Source organism: Melospiza georgiana, chromosome 3 (assembly GCF_028018845.1).
Source record: "Melospiza georgiana isolate bMelGeo1 chromosome 3, bMelGeo1.pri, whole genome shotgun sequence".
In the NCBI taxonomy this organism is placed as follows: Eukaryota; Metazoa; Chordata; class Aves; order Passeriformes; family Passerellidae; genus Melospiza; species Melospiza georgiana.
Genome location: NC_080432.1, coordinates 48,484,324 through 48,501,458, shown reverse-complemented (window position 1 = coordinate 48,501,458; position 17,135 = coordinate 48,484,324). Strand labels below are relative to the sequence as shown.

Sequence of the window (17,135 nt, the reverse complement as noted above, 5' to 3'; positions counted from 1 at the left end):
TGTTTTCCCTTTCTTTAGGCCATGACTGCTCAATTCGCTTGTGGAATCTTGAAAGCAAGACCTGCATCCAAGAATTTACTGCCCATCGCAAAAAATTTGATGAGTCCATTCATGATGTGGCTTTCCACCCATCCAAATGTTATATTGCCAGTGCAGGAGCAGATGCCCTGGCTAAAGTGTTTGTATGACAGAGTGCTTCCCATTCAACTTTAGCTTTGTATATATTTAACCAGCTGCACAAAAGAGAAGAGGAGGGCATGAGTTGTTTTATCTTGCCCTATAATTCAGAGAATGTTTGTAAGTGTGTAGTTTTGCAGGGTGCTGTTTTCTAAATTGACGTTTGTTCTGGTTTCTGTGAGCTCAGCTGGTGCTGAGAGCTTGGAATCTCTCAGTTTCAAATAGTTTAAAAAAAAAAAAAAAAGCTTTTATGTAGAGGGTGTGAATTTTCGTCCAGGCAGGCCTTGGGTGAAACTAGGTCTACGTATTCTCTATTAATAAAATGGAGTACTGGAAAGAAGGGGTCTAATTGCATCAGGGAGTAGGAAAAGAGGGAAACTTCCTAGGATGCTTCTCATTGAAGAATCTTCATGTACTCAAATCACCTGGAAAAAGTGATTCAAAGTCAGTTCACATGCTCTTTACTGTATCATGTGAGAGGCACTTTGTCATCCCTTTGGTGTATGAATAAAGTAGATCTTGTTCAGAGAGCAGTAGCAGATAGTTAATCTCAGCCACCTGGCTGCTAGCCTAAGATAAATGCAATTAAAGGAAGGCAAATTACTAACATACATTAAAATGCAGTAAAGTTTCTGTTACATCTTCTGTGTTTCTCAGTAAATATTTTGTTTGCAAAATAATGATATAATTTTTTAAGCCTGTATTAGCGTATGGCTAGAAACTGAGCCTTTAGTCTAAATCCCAATTAACAACAGACTGATGCAGTCTGTGCATACTGTAGTAACAAATTTAACTTATTCAGATTTTAATGCTGTTTATTCTTGGAGATCTGGCACAAGAAATTATCACAAAGCTTTCCAAAGAAGCTGTCCTACAATTTCAGCTGTCAAACATTCGTCTCCTCTTTCTGTTTCTGCTAAAAAGGGTATCATTCTGGGCATTATGGATAACAGTGAAATACTTTGAAGATTAAATCTGATGCTTTGCATACAAAGCACTTTTAGTCCTTTTAGTAGAATAGGTGGAAACTGTACAAAGCTCCATCAGTTTGAGAGATTCTGCTACTGCTATAATATTTCCCAGCTGCACCATTTGAGGGACTTTTTACCTTGTCCACTTCACTGGGTGTATGTGCCATTGATTGGGTTACCTGAGGAATGAGTGCTTCTCGTAATTACTCAACAGATGTGCTTTGTTTATATATTCAGAGCTTCTCTGTTGATTTGACAAATAACTTTTATTCCAATCTGTTAGTCTTTTTGTCCCTTCTTAAAGGAAAGTGAGTGGGTTCTTTTCTGTTACATGTCATCATCAGAATTATTACTGTTCATAAGCACGAAGTTGGTGTTTTTCTCTGATGGGAATGGAAAGCAGAATTTCTGCTGGAGTTGATTTCTGGTGCTGATATGAGTAGGAAAGAACCCAGTGCAACTCTTCATATACCAGCCTGAGGTTAAGACTGGAAACTGATAAATAAATCCTTACCTTTAAACTGACACTTCATAAGCAGGAGTCATCGAACGATATCAACATGAGGTTTGACTATGTTGTTTTTAGAGTGCCATTTGGGGATGGGACCACATTTGAAGTTGATCTCAGAGTTTAAAGCAAGTATATTATTTAGAATAAAAGGTTGATCTGTGCTGTTTGAGCCTGCTACACATTATATGTACTGCTAAAATATTCTGGAATACCTTTTATTGCTCAGAATATTCACATATGTCAGTTCATGATATTGATATGCAATATATTTCCTTAGATAAGATTAGGACTTTTACCATGAAACAGATGACTACAATAATAATACAGATTATTTAGTTTTTATAAAATGTTTTGGTTATGATGAAAAGGAGGAAACTTGGCTGCAAAACTGAGCATTCAACTTTGTGAGAGTTTTGTGTACTTGACTCATATTCTTTCAGTGTCATTATTTTATTTCTTTTTGAAGAGAAAATTACAAAAAATATTTGAAAAATTCTAAAAGTTATGTATATTATATATGTGTATATATATTGTAAACATGTATTAAATGTGTCTAGTAAGGGAAGACTCCATGGGTGCATTTTAATGTTTTAGTATTAAGAGTTCTCTTGAGTTTGTGTATACAAAGGATAATGGTGTGAGTATGAAATGAATGTTGTGTTTTTGCTTACACAATACAATATGTAGTCACAGTTGTTTAAATTGCTGTACATAAAAACTAATAGGCCAGCATGCTTGTTTTTAAAGATTGTCATTCTGATTACAATTGGAATGTAAGAAGTGGCTGTTCAAATGTGAATTGAAAGATGTTTCCTTCTCACTCTTGAGCTCTTGCTCAAACCGAAAAGTGATTTTTTTAAAAGCTGGCAATAGCTAGAGGATGAGGTGCCTTTAAAAAACAAAACAAAACAAATGTAGCCTTACGAAGAGGTTGTGGAATATATATATTTTTGTGCTTGTCTTCATAATTGATGTCAATGTCTTTTTACTGTACTTGCTCACATACTTGTAGGACTGCAGGGTATTGTGCATGAGCCTGTCAGATCTTCTGAGCATCATCGTAGGAGATAAGGTTGAAAAAATTATTTAGGTTATCTAGTCCATCTGCTTGCTAAAGCAGTGTTGTAGACTTGCGCATTCTAATATTGTCTTGGCCAGTGAGATTTTATATGTTCTAAAACAATTAGGCTTCCTTTTAAAGTTTATTTCAATGACTGCATCTCACTGGCAGGCGGATTTATGTAATATTTAGTAGCTCTTTTTTGTAATTTCATGCCAGTATTCCAAGCCATCTTTTGTGCCATTTTGCATATTCTTCCTAGTCTTTGTAATTTGGAACTTCCATGCACACCCTGGTTCCCTCTGTATATTTTCATTCCTTTCTGCTTTCTTCAGGCTAATTTTTAGTCTGCTTTTTTTGCTCATTTGCTTGTTTTCATCCTTTAAGCTCAGTTCTCCAGATATTGGTGTCCGTACCACCATTCCACATGCATGATTTTTTGGACTTAGTCTGAGGGTCATCTGTTAAGTGTGGTTATTATTTGGTTGGGTTTATCCTCTCTAACATGATGCTTTTGTAGGAAGACCAAGCTTTTGATGTCTGACAAACTTAAATCATATTTCTTTATTTATGACAACTCCTTTAAATAACATTTGAGCATTGCTGCTTTTCACATTTCTTCTTCACTTTTAGTATGTTATGATTCTTTTGCAGCTAAAGACTTAATTCCTGTTTCATGATTATCCTGGATCTTACAAGTTTTGAACTTCTGAGGGCACTAAATTATTTTTATTTGTTCCCCCTTTCTGTGCAGTTTTTCCTGGTTCAGTGTAATTAGTAACTTTCATTAGTGTGATACATATGTCCAAAGTGTAAACAAAACTGGACCCAAGGCTTATTCTTGTAAAAAAACCATTTTTCTGCAGTATCAGTATAAAGCATTTTACCATTACTATTTTCCCCATATCTAATTTACATGGTAATTTTTTAATGGTTAGCTCATATAATTTTTTTGTCTATTTTAGCCTGTGCTAATGATTTTGGTTATACTAACTAATTTAATGGGAGAATTTTCAGTCCTTCTGTATGTTGAAAATCGGTCCACTGGTTTAAGTACTCTTATTTTTACTCTAATTTACTTCACTGGGCTGCTTGCTTTCACATATTTGATTCAGTTACCAAAACACTTGCACAGAATTATTTGGAGTAACTTGGAAGAAGTTCTGGATATATTGTGTCACTCTTACAAAATCCTAGTGTTTGCATTTATTTTTGCGCCTCAGAGAGAAAACTTCCACATAAAAGATTCGCTACTTTCATCTCATCCATCTTTATTTTGATAAACTATGTTCTTTAACAAGAAATTTGTAGAACTACATGCCATGTACTGTAGCCTATTCTTTTAGGACGTGTATTTTCAAATAACGTCATGTTAAAGCAGTTCCATGGAATTTGGTTGAGTACGTGTGTGGTGTTCACCATACAGCTTTGTGATTAGGTCATACAACACTGCTTTTCAGTTGTGAATTTAAAGTAACCAGAGATTTGTTCTTTTGAATAAATGGTTGAGAGATAAAGGACTTAGTTACAGTACCTTTTCAGTACATTTGTTGGATCACAGATGTGTTGCCTTTCTCTGCCTCCTTAGGTTTTAACAGTGTAATTTTGGGGAGCATCAGTTTCTGTAAACTCATGTGTTCTTTGAGCAGCTTTTGATGGGCAGAAGTGTGAAAACAAAAAGTTGAAAAGCAGGCATAATGATCAGATAATCAAGTCTTGGTATTACTAATGCCTTTCAAGATTTGGAAATATTTTCAGGCTGTGGCTTGACAGTGTGTTCACAGATTGTCTGTCCCAGGTATCCAAGAGCCTGCTTGGTGCCTGTGTGAAATGCCTACTCAACCTGAGATGCATTAAGGAAGAAAATGCAGCCATTGTGGTTTTCCTGTGCTGAAATTTCTGGCTGTTTAGTGGAAGTTGGTTTGGACTACACTGTGAGAAATGAAGAAATAAGAATACAATAGTTAACCTCTTCCATGTGGTAAATTGATTTGTATAAGATGTGGCAATCTTTGACATGGCAATACAAGTTTTCTTGGGCAGCTGCTGTTCATGAGCATTGTAGAGATACTTAGAATAGTTGTTACTATTGAGTGGCTGAGAGAATAGAAAGATTTCCTTGAAAAAAATGCTCAGATGTTTCAGGAAGCTCCTTTTTTCCATAAGGACATGAAGGTGTTGAGAATATTTTATGTGAATCTGATAACATGTTTAGTTGAAGAGGGTGACAATAGGTGAACAGTCTTGACTCTTTCATCATCACTTTCTGTAAGCTTAGATACAGAGTTATGGAAATGATTTGCCTGTAAACTGCCACTGAAAGCCTCTGCCACATTCCTACTGAGCAGCAGAGAAACTGATGGACAGAAGTGTTGGTCCATCCAATTATGTCAGGGTGTTTAAAAAAAATAACCCCTATTGTAAAATATAGTGCTAAATACAGCAGAGCAAATGAACAAACTCCTGGGGAGGATGGGGAAGGACTAGGATGACTCTTGTTTAAATAGTCCTTGTTCAGGCAAACGCTCTTGTTTAGCTGGTGGCAATTTTCCTAGGAGGGAGGATGATTGGAAGTGTGACCTTTAAAAAAAATGTCTGTGCCTGTGCTAATGAACATACCTGTGCAGGTTATCTATCCTTTTGATATGTGCTTTTTATCTTCCCACTTAAATTTCCCTTTAGGATACATTTTCTGAGAATCTTAAAATCTCATCTGCAGTGAGCACTTACTGCAGGATGTCATGAAGGACTTCTGATTTTTCTCTTGGAGTGGTTTTTGAAGGGTGGTTGAACCTTCAGCTTCAGCCCAGCCCTCTCACCACCAAAAGGCTGATTTGTACCTCCTTACATGCAGTTTATTTAATTTTGGTGTGTTATCTCTTAGCCTGCCTTCTGAGTTGGTTTTGCTGCTCTGTACTCAGTTGTGAAAGCTTATGAATTGCTGTATCATTTAAGATATTTTTGAGAATGTGGATTCCACTACAGAAGGCATAAATCCAGTTGAATAGTATAATTTGTGGAGCTCATCTGGTTTGTTGTCAGGAGAGAGTTGTTGTTAGACTACAAAATCCAAACTATGGCTGAGCTAAAAAGGCATTTAACAATATTATATTCTTAGCCCAACTTCTTCCTGCCTAAGTATAGCTTGAGGTATTGTGTGTTAGACTGCTTTTGCCCTGCTCATGCTGCCAAGCCATGCTGTGATCCTGGGAGGTCACACTAGTGTTTATAAACCATACCCCGTGTATGTGTTTCTAAGCTGCTCAGAGCCTTGTACTGATGTGGTCCTCCAGGCCAGCCTGCTTTGGTTCCCTTAAGTTTGAATTGCAGGCTCCCAAAATTACTTCCTGCCTATTTTGAGTAACCCTTGGTCCTCAAACCAGAGTATTAGACTCTGGTGTTGGGAAAAGATTTATACAGCTGGATTGAAAGGGAAAGGAAAACTTATTGCCAAGCCAAATATTGTCATTATTTTTGGATTACTTGTGAAAAACAGCCAAAAACATTGTATAAGGGATAAATGATGGACTTCAAGCTAATATTTTTCCATTAAGAATTTATTTTTTTATGGTTCCTATCATCAAGATACAGTGCTTTCGAATGTAGCTTGTTTTCAGGTATATGGCTCCTAGAATTGTTTCCTTGAAGTTGGACATTTGCAAATGTGCATCAGTTTTGAAAACTGTCTCATTTGTGTTAGCACTTCTTTTGGAAATGCAAACTGAGCATGCTAGCTAATGATTTCTTGTACCTTTATAGTCCAAGCAAACTGAAAAGCGGTCTTGTGCTATGTTTTCCTTGAATAGTGCATCTGAAAAAACTTGTAGAGGGAACTCCATGATGAGATGACTTTTGTTGCTGTAAGGTTCTCTGTTGACATTTGTCAGCTTTGCATTGTATGTTGCATAATTATCTTCAGTTAACTGTCAGGTTGAAAAAGACAAATTTTTTTGCCATATGGACTGTAGCTTAGAGTTTTTGTTGTTGTTGTTGCTTATATTAATACACTTTTTTTCTTTTCTGCTAGAACTTAGAGATACCTGACAGGTCTCTTTAGGAGAAATTACTATAGGTGATAACCACTAACATGTTAGTAATTTCAGTGGCTTCCCTTCTGTTTTGGGTCACTTCCATTGCAGATTGTTGATATGAAAAGGCTACTGTGGCTGGTATACAAACAGCTTAAGGAAATTAAGATTCCCCTTCAGAACTATGGATAGGTTATGATTTTATACACCAGTTTTGAATGACTACTTTGAAACAATGTTGGACTTCAAGTGTCTTGCAGAATTTTGGATCCAAATGAGAAGTACCTACTTGTTGAGTAATAGTCCACTTGTCAGTTTTTTGTGTATGGCTCAGTACAAGGCTGTGTCAGAATTGCAGTACCACCAAAATTATCTTGTTTAAATGCAACTGTTGTACAAAAGTGAATGTTATTTTGAGTGAGAAATTCTGTTTTCTAATTTATGAAGGAAATAGTTTTCTTGGGAGTAAGCATCCATAAATGTAATATATTTCATGATTTTGAAAAGGCTTATTAATCATGGGACATGAGAAAAAGGAAAGTGATTCAATCTCCAAAGATTTGTTTAGCGTTTATTATTAAAAATATAAATTTTTGCTTTAAATGGAAATGCTTATTCAGAAACTTAGTATTAAACTTCTTACTAAAACTCAGTAGTTTAAAATGCTGGATAAATATCTAAATGGCAAAGATAGAAAATTCAGAGGGAGATTATTTTGAAATACGCCAGTGTAATTTTGAGCTTCTCAAGTGCAGCCCTGAATTTTCTCTTTTTCACTGCAATTCATATTTTGTGAAACTTCTTGGATAGGTTATATTTAAAGCTACATTCACTTGCCTGAATAAGTCAAATAAATATTTTGTCATTTAAAATTATATAGATCTGCTTATGTTAGTGTGCCGTTTAAAATGAGACCCCATTGAGGTAACCATGCAGGTATTTGTGTTGGTATGGCAGTAGTGAAGTGGGGTATCTGTGTACTGTACCCGCATTCTGTGCTGAGCAAAATCACACGGACTTCCAGAAATAAGCAATGGTTTTTAAGAGCAGCTTTATTTAATGTTGCAGCAGCAAGTGTCATTTGTACCATATAATTATGTAAATTGGGTGCTAATAAATACTATTTTTCAACATTTTGCATTGTGTTCATAATTCTGCATTTTATCGCAAGACACCTGTGGTTTTGGAGTGAGTGCTCGTAGGGGGAAGTGCATTAAGAGAAAGACAAGTAGACTTGTTTGGAGGGGCTTGAGGTAACTCCATGTGAAATTCCTGCTGAACTGTGCAGCGTGTTCACAGGAGTGCCTTGGTTTTTCTGTCCTCCGTATGTCTTGGTTTCGTACTGCTGCGCCAGCTTGGCTCTGTTGACACCCCACATCATTCCATGTGCCAAGGCACGTGGTGCCCGCGTGGGGATGAATGTGGGGTGAGCAGACATGCAGAGGGGGTGCAGTTCTGCAGGAACTGGGCTGTCAGCAGGCCTTGTTCACAGCCAGACACGTGGCTCTTCCCGAGGACAGCGTTCATTCAGTGCAAAAATAAACGCGTGGTTCTGCCCTTGGGGAGAGGATGAGGGAGAGCAAAGCACAATCACAGATGGCAGCTGTGTCTCTGCAGGAAGGTGCTCAGAACAGCACTGTGAGCGGGTGGCACGAGAACCTACACAGACCTGCGCAGAACAAGTTGTTGTCAGTGAGCCCATCCTGTTTTTTCTGAGCTTGTAGGTGGGTAAGTGAAGTTCTCATCTTTTCTTGGAAGGTATAAAATAGCCTGATTTGGTCCTACTCGTCTTCCTGCCTCATAGGAAAGGAGTAATCGCTTTTTGAATTGGCAGTACAATCTCATTCACACATGTGTGAATACCTCTAGAAGATTCCTGAGGTAGGGGGAAAGAAGATTCAGTGAATAACATGAGTGACACTCACATGGGGGAGGCATTCCTAACATGCTTATGGGTTTGCCTGTGACATGGCCCCATGGTGATTTGCATGTGAGAAAAGTGAGTATATTTGATGATACAGTGGAACTTCTACAATTTCTTGTGCTTAAAAAGAAGTAATTTCTACGAGTGCTGGAATTCTTGAACTGCACTATCAGAGTTCTCACTAAAATCAGAGAATGGGTTAAACTCGTGTTAAGGAAAATAACGTTTCTTGCCTTTCAGTAAGACTGACACAGTTGATTGTGAGCAGTGTTGCTGATGCAGTGCTAAAACCCTCATCCCCCTTCCTCCCCCAGTTTAACAAGGAAAAATGATTATTTTGAGGAATTTGAAGCATTCAGCTGCATAGATGTACATTTGTAATGTTTTCAGTATGTAGGTGACTCAGCAAATGTAAATGGCCTAATATTGTCGAAGATGTCTTGAAATGAGATGGGAATGGAAAAGAAAAGGCATCAAGTTGTTTCTATAATGTTGCTCACGGACAGAGAAAAATAGCTAGCAGAATGATAGTGGCTTTGTTCAACCATGAAGTAATTTAAGGTATGTATACCACAGAAAAGTGACTTAAATTTGGTGTCTAGGTAATGTTTCTGATACTACCTACTGCTTGCTTTGGCTTTCTAAGTAGATAATGTGGATGAATTTCCTGTGGGGTTACGGGTAGGGTGTTGAATCCCTAAATATATTTAGATTGGGTTGATCCTGGCTGGATGCTTAACTCCAGAGCTTTTCCTGATTACTGGTATGGTTCCCCCTGTGTGCTGGAGAGCCATGGGGGAATGGGTGCGAGGAGGAAGGGGAAGCTTGTCTGCCCCCCTGTCAGCAGCAGCCATGGAGAAACTCTCCTCTTGCCAAACCAGCAAAGCAGCAGCTGAGGAGCAGGAGGTGCACACTGGGGGTGATGCCTTCTGTGCAGCGTGGCACAGTGACAACAGAAATGCTGTGTCCTGCTCTGGGGAGACAGAAATTTGAGGTACTTCTCTCTGAAGAGATGGCTGAATGCTTAATTGAATTTGGTGGACTGGCTAATGCTGGAGTTGGCAGGAGATGCTGAAAGTGAGCTCTGCCAAGGCTTCCAGAGCATGGACATCAGTAGATATTCCCAGGTGGGTGTTCTGCACTGTGGTTGCTGAGCACTGATAAGCCACCAGCCAACTCTGAGTGCAAAGGAGGTTATTTCTTTGGGAGAGGGTGATCAGACAACACTCTCTAGAATGTGCATGCAGTGACCAGTTCAGACAGCTCCCATCTCTTCTCTTGGGCATGCCTTGCCAGACAGCAGGTTCCACTGAACTGGTCAGACACCTGAAACTAAGGGGCCCAGCATCAAGTGACTGGACATGTAGATCCTCCTTTGATTCAGTCCCACATCTAGAAATTGTGTAAAGCCACTGTCATATTTTTTCAGCTTCCAAAGGAAGTCTGATTCCAAATAAGACATGATCTTGCAGACCTTGAAAAGTACATATAATTTTGATGCCCTTCAGTCATTAGGCTCTGCTTCAGTTGACTGATGCCTCTGACAGGTAATTTTGTGGTAGCTCACTCTAAGGATCTTTTTCATCTAAGCATGTAAAAGGACAACAGTGAAGCACTCAGGGCTTTGCTAAGTCTACCATAATGTAGTAATAACCTCAGCTGTGTTTCAGAAACTAAAATGTCATGGGCTGTATTTGCTGTTTATTTTTTAACCCCATATGAGATGACATGCACTGCATGTGCCTTTAAGACAATTTTATTGCAAAAGATATAGCAACTTATGTTGATAAGCTCAAAATAGCTTGTATATGTTACAGAAGGAGTTTTGCTTTCTTCAAACAAATATACCTCTTTAAACATTTATCTATATATGTAAGGTAACTTGTTTTTTTAATCAAACAGTATTTAGAGACTTTAGTAGGCGGCAAGTGATTTGAGTGCTATGAAAAGTAAAGGTGAGGAGGAGTGTGTTCTGTGATTGCATGGAAGGGTGTATTCAAAATTTTGATACTTCCACTTATGTTTACGGTGCTTATGAATAGGACATCTATGTTTAGATGAGAGCTGGATTAAACCACTTTCATGGTTTGAGTATTGACAATTTCAAGATAGTCCCAAGAAGTAAATAAAAATGCACATTGAGAAACAAGCACCATAATTGTTCTCTAAACTCAAGATAAACCATTTGAACAACAAACCCCAACATGTCCCTTATAAATGCTTGACAAAATATAGCTGTGCAACTTTCCTGTGAAAAAGCATTTGAAAGCTTAATGTCATTGCTTAAACTTTAAGCTTTAGGAAAAAATTATGTCCCATATGCATATATCCCTTAGCACATCCTAAAGAGCACGTGTGCTCTAGCTGCTCCCAATGTCTCAGCCACCACTGCACAAGTGAAGCATTGGGGAGTCTCTGCAGGGTACCAATCTTCGGTGCTGCAAGAGTACATTCAGTATGGAGAACAATTTGTGGTGGTGAGCTGCTGCATTAAAAATTAAACCACAGTATTAAGGGTAACTGTAAGTTAGGATTAAGGCCTTTTTCTCAGGCAACCCCAAATCAAACAGGTTTTAGACAATAAATCTGGTGTCTGAACAGAAGTCCCCAGTAAATTCAGTTAATGGGTTTGAGTTTTGTCCAAGCCATGTAATGTCCCCTGTTGACAGAGAAAGATGTGTTCAGCAGAAGGGTAGTGAGGAGCTGGGTCAGGAGATGGGGGATATCAGGAGTTGCTCTGCTCATGCCTCATGCCTAACTCTCTGTCCTTAATAATTTTTTCAAGCCAAAAGCTATTGCAGTGAAGTACAGCAGCTGAGCTTAGTGGTAAAAACTCTGCATACAAATATATTTGTGGATGCTGACAGTGTCCTGTGCTTTCAGTCTGGCTAGAATGGTTGAATTTGTGATACTCAGTTAAAGCTGGAACTTAATGTTTCTTCTAATGGGAAGTGATGAACTTTCACTGTGTAAAACCACTGCTTCATCCAAAATTGGTTTTGATAACCTCTTGAGAGGACCCCTGGCTTATGTTACCCCACCAGGGGGATCATGCAAAATCCACTGTTTTCATTAATTTGTGTTGTGCTTACTTAATTGACAGGTTATAAGCTACTTCAGTCATATTTCCAAACATAATGATTTAAAAATAGTGCTACTTTTGCTGATAAAATGAGTTGCCCTATGGCAATTCAATTAGAATTTATGTGGCTAATAAATATCTTGGCTCATGGTTATTAAAACTATAAATGCTGTTAAGAGCCTGATTTGCAAGTAATATGGGAAATCTGAGTTTTAATTTCTTTCCATTTCCTGTTAGTTCCACAAGCCTGGCACAGCATGGCTTTGATTGCTGTAAGGAGTGTGAACACTCATGTTTTTATTGGCTCCTTTGATAACTTTGCTTAATGAATGTATTTTCTTTAATGATACTGGATGGAACATAACCAGCAGCTGCTGCTTCCTAAATAGAGTGGAGTTTTTTTGGTCCTCCTAGTGTGTCCCTCCTCCTGCACTGACTAGTGACATGGGTAGTTCTTCACTTAAGAAACCACTGTGTGTTCTGACAGATCCAGGGCTGTAATAGGTACATTTTGAAATCAGTCCATAAAAGAAAAGCCGGTCCTAAATTTGAGGGAGAGTATCTAAATGCTTGAAATTCTGCTTTTCCCAGTGTACAATACAGAACTTCAGATAATTCCCTCTTAAATCCTGTTAATTGTTCTTGAATAGCTCTCCTGACACTGAGACTGCACTTCTGAGTGTTGGTTTAATGACAGAATGATGAGTTTAAATGTTTTAGTGACTGTGAGCAGCTTAAACCCACAGTTTTTCTTAGAGTCTCCTGTGTCCTGGCAACACTCCTGTGGTCCTGCAGGCCTTGAACCATCCAAGAGTGAAGGAAGAAGCTGAGGGGACAGACACGTGTCAAGGTCAAGTAATTAATGCAGTGTTGTGGGAGACTAGATTCTAGTTCCTGCATGTTGGCTGCTCTGTGGATCTGGGGCTTTTTTGGGGTTTTAGGGTTGTAAAGGAGGCAGAGTTGTAGGGTCCTGGGGTTTGAACTTTTCCTCTCTCTTGCTTTCCAGTTTCTCAGGGTTTGGATAAATCCCAGTGCTTGAGTTGACACTAGCTGAAGCTTAACTTTCTGACAAGACAGCAGTGTGGACAGAATACCTGCATTTAAGAAGGTACTCAAGTTGTGTTCCCCCTCCATCTGGTATTTGAGCCCTGATCTGTGTGTCATCTGGCGGGCAGTGCCACATGAGGTGTTTCTACCACAGCAGCTCAGCAGCTTGGCCACTCCCTGAAGGGACCTGGTCACTTCAGGGAGCAGGTGGCACTTCTAAGGAACCTGTGTGTGTCCATAGGTGAGAATTGAGCAAACTGGGGCTCTGTGCTGGAAGCAGCTCTTCAAAGAGCTGCAGTTATTTCCTCCATGTTCACTGCCTCTTCTGCTGTCCATCTAAATCAGAGTTTCTGTTGCCCACAATAAAAAAAAAAATAAAAATCAACAGTCTACATGAGCATTATCATGCACAGGGACAGAGCTGCAATCAACCTTGCTGAGTGGAAAGTACCAGAGGGAAACACCTTCAGTGTTTCTTGAACTGAGGACTGGCATTATTTCTGTGGCACTTGTCATGCCTTCAGCACAGCACCCAAGGGTCCTGCCTTGCTGGAGTCCATCAGTTCCGTGGCTGGGAATTAAATTCTGTGCAAATGTTTTGGATGAGCTGATTAACGTAGCGGTAGAGGTTGTCAAAGTCATCCACAAAGAAGGAATGCTCCTTAGCGGGGTCTGATGCAATGGCTTCCAGTTCATCTGGGGCTGCCCAAGCAACTCCAATGGAATAAGCGATGACTCCTGGAAAGAAACCCAAAATTTAGAAAAAGCATTAAAGTTTTCATTGCGGTAAATCTAATTTAAGACCAATACTGCAATGTAGTTTGAGATCTCCTAGACATTGCTGCATTTGTGATGATTTATAAGTTGTTTTTTTTTATGAAGTTCCTTATTCAGCTCTTAAACAGATGCTGATCTTGTTGGAGCTCAGTGGGAGCCCAGAGAAAAGTACTACTCTTGCTTCATAAGGTTTCATCCAGTGCCTTCAAATTATAGCAAGCTGCATTTCTCTGACCTGGATAAGTGCTGAGGCACGAGGGGAGAGCAGGCAGTGATAGAAGACCTTACCATTTTGGTGAGCTGCCATGGCTGGCACGCTGACATCGTCGTAAGACCTGCCATCTGTGATGAGAATCATGATCTTCCTTTTGTTGGGTTTGGACTTGCTGAACAGCTGCTCCGAGGCGTAGCTGATGGCTGCTCCCGTGCTGGTGCCCCCGCTCCAGTAGCTGATCCTTTTGATGGCGTTCAGCACGTCCTGCTTCGTGCTGTACTTGTCAAAGCTGAACTCCAGCCTCTGCTCGTAGGTGTACTGCACGGCCCCGATGCGCGTGTCGGTGTCCGAAATCTCGAACTCCTTGCTGATGTTGGCCACGAACTGCAGAACCGTGCGGAAGTTGCCGGTGCCGACGCTGCTGGAGCCGTCGATGACGAAGCCGATGTCGGCGGCGTTGAGGCACGTCTTGCTGCAAGCCAGGCGCTCGGTGTCGCACACCCGCTTCACCAGGGGCTGCACCACCTTGTGCAGGCTGAACCAGCTGGGCACGTTGATGGAATAGAAACCGCTTGTCCTGCACACTGCCTGCGAGGCAACATGAGGATAAACGCAATGGAAATTCAGTCTGCATGTTCCTGCTAGGGAATGTAGCTAAATTGTAAATATAGGCTCCTGGAAAGAGCAGTGCTGGAGTCTGAAATGGCCTCTCCTGCAATCACCATCTGCTTCCCTGGGAAATGATGTCAGTGTAACATCACAGATACTTGTGTAATGTGACAGTTTTTCCTGCCTTTTTTTTTTAAACTGTGGGATGGAGCTGATATTATAGTAGTGAAAAAACTGAATAAGCAAGTTTGCCACCTGCCAGGCTTTTTTATGTGAGTCACACTGTTCGTGGGAAAAACATCCAAATCACAGAGCTGCTCTTAGCGTGGCTCCCATGGACATTACAGTGTGTTTGCCAGGTAGCAACTTCAGCTCCCATCACTCAGGACAAGAAAGAAAGTTTTGCCTGCTGACAAACCCTACTACTTTGAAGTGAAAACTAGGGCTTAAGCTGAGGATAACTTGGTTCATACCTTTCTAAGCAAAGAAAACCCAGGCTCATTGTGTTGGCTCTGCCAAATAGTAAAAATACCAAAACCAAACCTATTAACTTTTGTAAGTAAATATTCATAAGGGCCACATCTTTGGGCAGCTTCTATAGGGTTAGTGGGAGTCAGTCAGGTGAGTGTGGGTAGGAAGCAGGGCTGGCACAGAAGAGGACATGGGAAAAGTCAAGGGGTGGAGGAAGGGAAGGGTGAGGCAAGGAGGAGAGTGATGCAAACAAGCTGGATCAAATTGTCTTTGGCTTTAGTGCTTCTTAAAGGCCAATTCCTCAGTTCTTGGGTGAGAATATTTTGTTAAGCCAGGCTTTATCTATCAGCTTTGTGATGGTGTGTGTATCTGACTGTTTTAAAAGACCAAGGCACTGGTTGTGACTTGCACAAAGCCTAACAGCTCCAAGGTAGTTACAGTTCCCTCCAGTGTGGGTTCCTCATGGTGTCCTGCTCTCATTTGCTCTTCTTACTGTCTCACTTTTATTTTAGTGTTATGATGCAGCAGTATCAAGCCACCATTCCATCCTTACCTTGCTGTTCTGAGCCCTCTCTACTCTCACTTCTGCAGTGTCCCTGGCAGGTTTGCAGAGATTTGCTGTAGCTTTGTTCTTTAAAAAACATTAAAGGCAAATGAGACTACAATCCAATTATATGTTGACCAGTGACAATGCAGCTCTTTGGAGCAGCTCTGAAACTCATGGGAGATTATTTCATGGCAGAGCAAACCAGCTCAGATGGGAATCTGTTTTCTAAAAGTACCAGATAACTTAATCCTGTTTCCTAGGCTCAGCCTGATCTGCCACTTGGCAGGTATCTCCTGCCCTAACTGGGTACCAGCTTGTTCTGAAGCACTGTTATCAGATAGCTAGTGTTGGTGCCAAATACAAATCAATCAAAGCTTCCATTCTCTTTTTTTTTCTGCATATGGCAGAGATTTACCCTTTTTCTAAGTGCTACCATGAAGTCCATAGCAGCAGAAACAAGTAACTGAAAAATAGCCTTCATCAACAGTGAAAAGAGAATGTTTGAGTTACCCAGTATAGCTGAAAAACTAGGATGTGCTTATGTTGGGACTGTGCCAACCTTTGCTTGTGTGGGACCTGTTTGTAAATGCAACATTGACATTTGCTTGACAGGGCTCCTCACCCTTTCCCTAGTGGGAGATGCACAGCAAGAGGTTTGTGTAAAAAGCAATTCCAAATTGCTCAAGCTGTGATTGTACTTTGTCATTTTCCAAATACTGAGTGTTTGGAAAGCCGCTCATCTCAGTACAACTGCAGGTGTGTGCTAAGGTTTAGTTGGTCAAAAGCCATTTGCTTGATGATGTCTCTCAAACCAGAACTTTACTGACTTCATCCCCTTTCTGACCTCAGCATTACTGCCTGGTTTTTGTACAGAAAAACTCAAGACAGTGTGTACAACAAGGAGAAGAAATAACCATAAGTGATAAGAAGGAAAGGGAAACGCCCTGAATAAAGTAGGTTGGAAAGTTTAGTCAGACTCAGCCTAGTCAAATGCTCAGACTCAGTCCTGGTCAGACTCACAAGTTACCTTGTCCACAAAGTTTGGTTCAACAACATTCTGCTTTTCACTTTGAGCAGCTGCTTCAACAGTGACAAAGAAAATGTTGATCCCTGATTCTCTGGCCAGCCTGGAGGCCTCTTCCACTCGGTCGGTTGGCCACCCATCCACCATCACTACAACCACGTTGGGTGCTCCACCTCGGTTTCCATTAGCATCCAGAAAGAAGTTTTTGTTAACAAATGAAAGTGCCTTCCCTGCAATAGAAGAGGAGTTGAGGAGGAGTTATGGATCTGGAAGCACTCCATCTGATAATGTCCCATGAAATAGTAGGCAGAGAGCTGACTCAAGTGTTGAAGACTGCAGAGAGCTGGGGAAAGCAGTTTCTGTGGCTATGTGAGCAGGAAGGGAGACCACTGCTACTGGTGCCAGTGCTTCCTGAGCCCTCCTGCACTGAACCCCCTCTGTATGCCCCAGAGAGGCTGGGAGTGATAAGCTGGGTTATCAAGGATCCCCAAAGTGTTGATGGGAACTGCCCGTATGTTCTTTCAATTTGTGATGGATTTGCAGGCCCTAGGATCAACACATGCAGGTCGTGGTGGGAGCAGTGTTCCCTCACCAGCCTGGCCCCAGCACTAAGCACTGTTTGGCCCCAGCCTCTGTGTCCTGTGAGGTGTGTGCTTCCTATAGCCCAGGCTCTGAAGCCCTCCCTGAGCAGAG

General features: G+C 40.5%; 2 protein-coding genes across 14 annotated transcripts in view; one reads left to right on the top strand and one right to left on the bottom strand.

The window, feature by feature from the left end:
* The window catches only part of STRN (striatin), a 70,091-nt gene extending 62,211 nt beyond the window's left edge, over positions 1-7,880 (top strand). For all 6 annotated transcript variants that reach the window (XM_058019686.1, XM_058019685.1, XM_058019690.1 and 3 more), the window contains one exon: positions 19-7,880. In XM_058019686.1, coding sequence (XP_057875669.1) covers positions 19-188 — 170 coding nt within the window. In that variant the 3' untranslated portion in view covers positions 189-7,880. The remainder of the gene's footprint in view (positions 1-18) is intronic.
* Positions 7,881-10,413: 2,533 nt separating this feature from the next.
* VIT (vitrin) overlaps positions 10,414-17,135 on the bottom strand; it is a 53,498-nt gene continuing 46,776 nt past the window's right edge. For all 8 annotated transcript variants that reach the window (XM_058020703.1, XM_058020697.1, XM_058020700.1 and 5 more), the window contains 3 exons: positions 16,446-16,672; positions 13,866-14,379; positions 10,414-13,538 (listed from right to left, as the gene is read on the bottom strand). In XM_058020703.1, the coding sequence (XP_057876686.1) occupies positions 13,360-13,538; positions 13,866-14,379; positions 16,446-16,672 (920 nt within the window). In that variant the 3' untranslated portion in view covers positions 10,414-13,359. The remainder of the gene's footprint in view (positions 13,539-13,865; positions 14,380-16,445; positions 16,673-17,135) is intronic.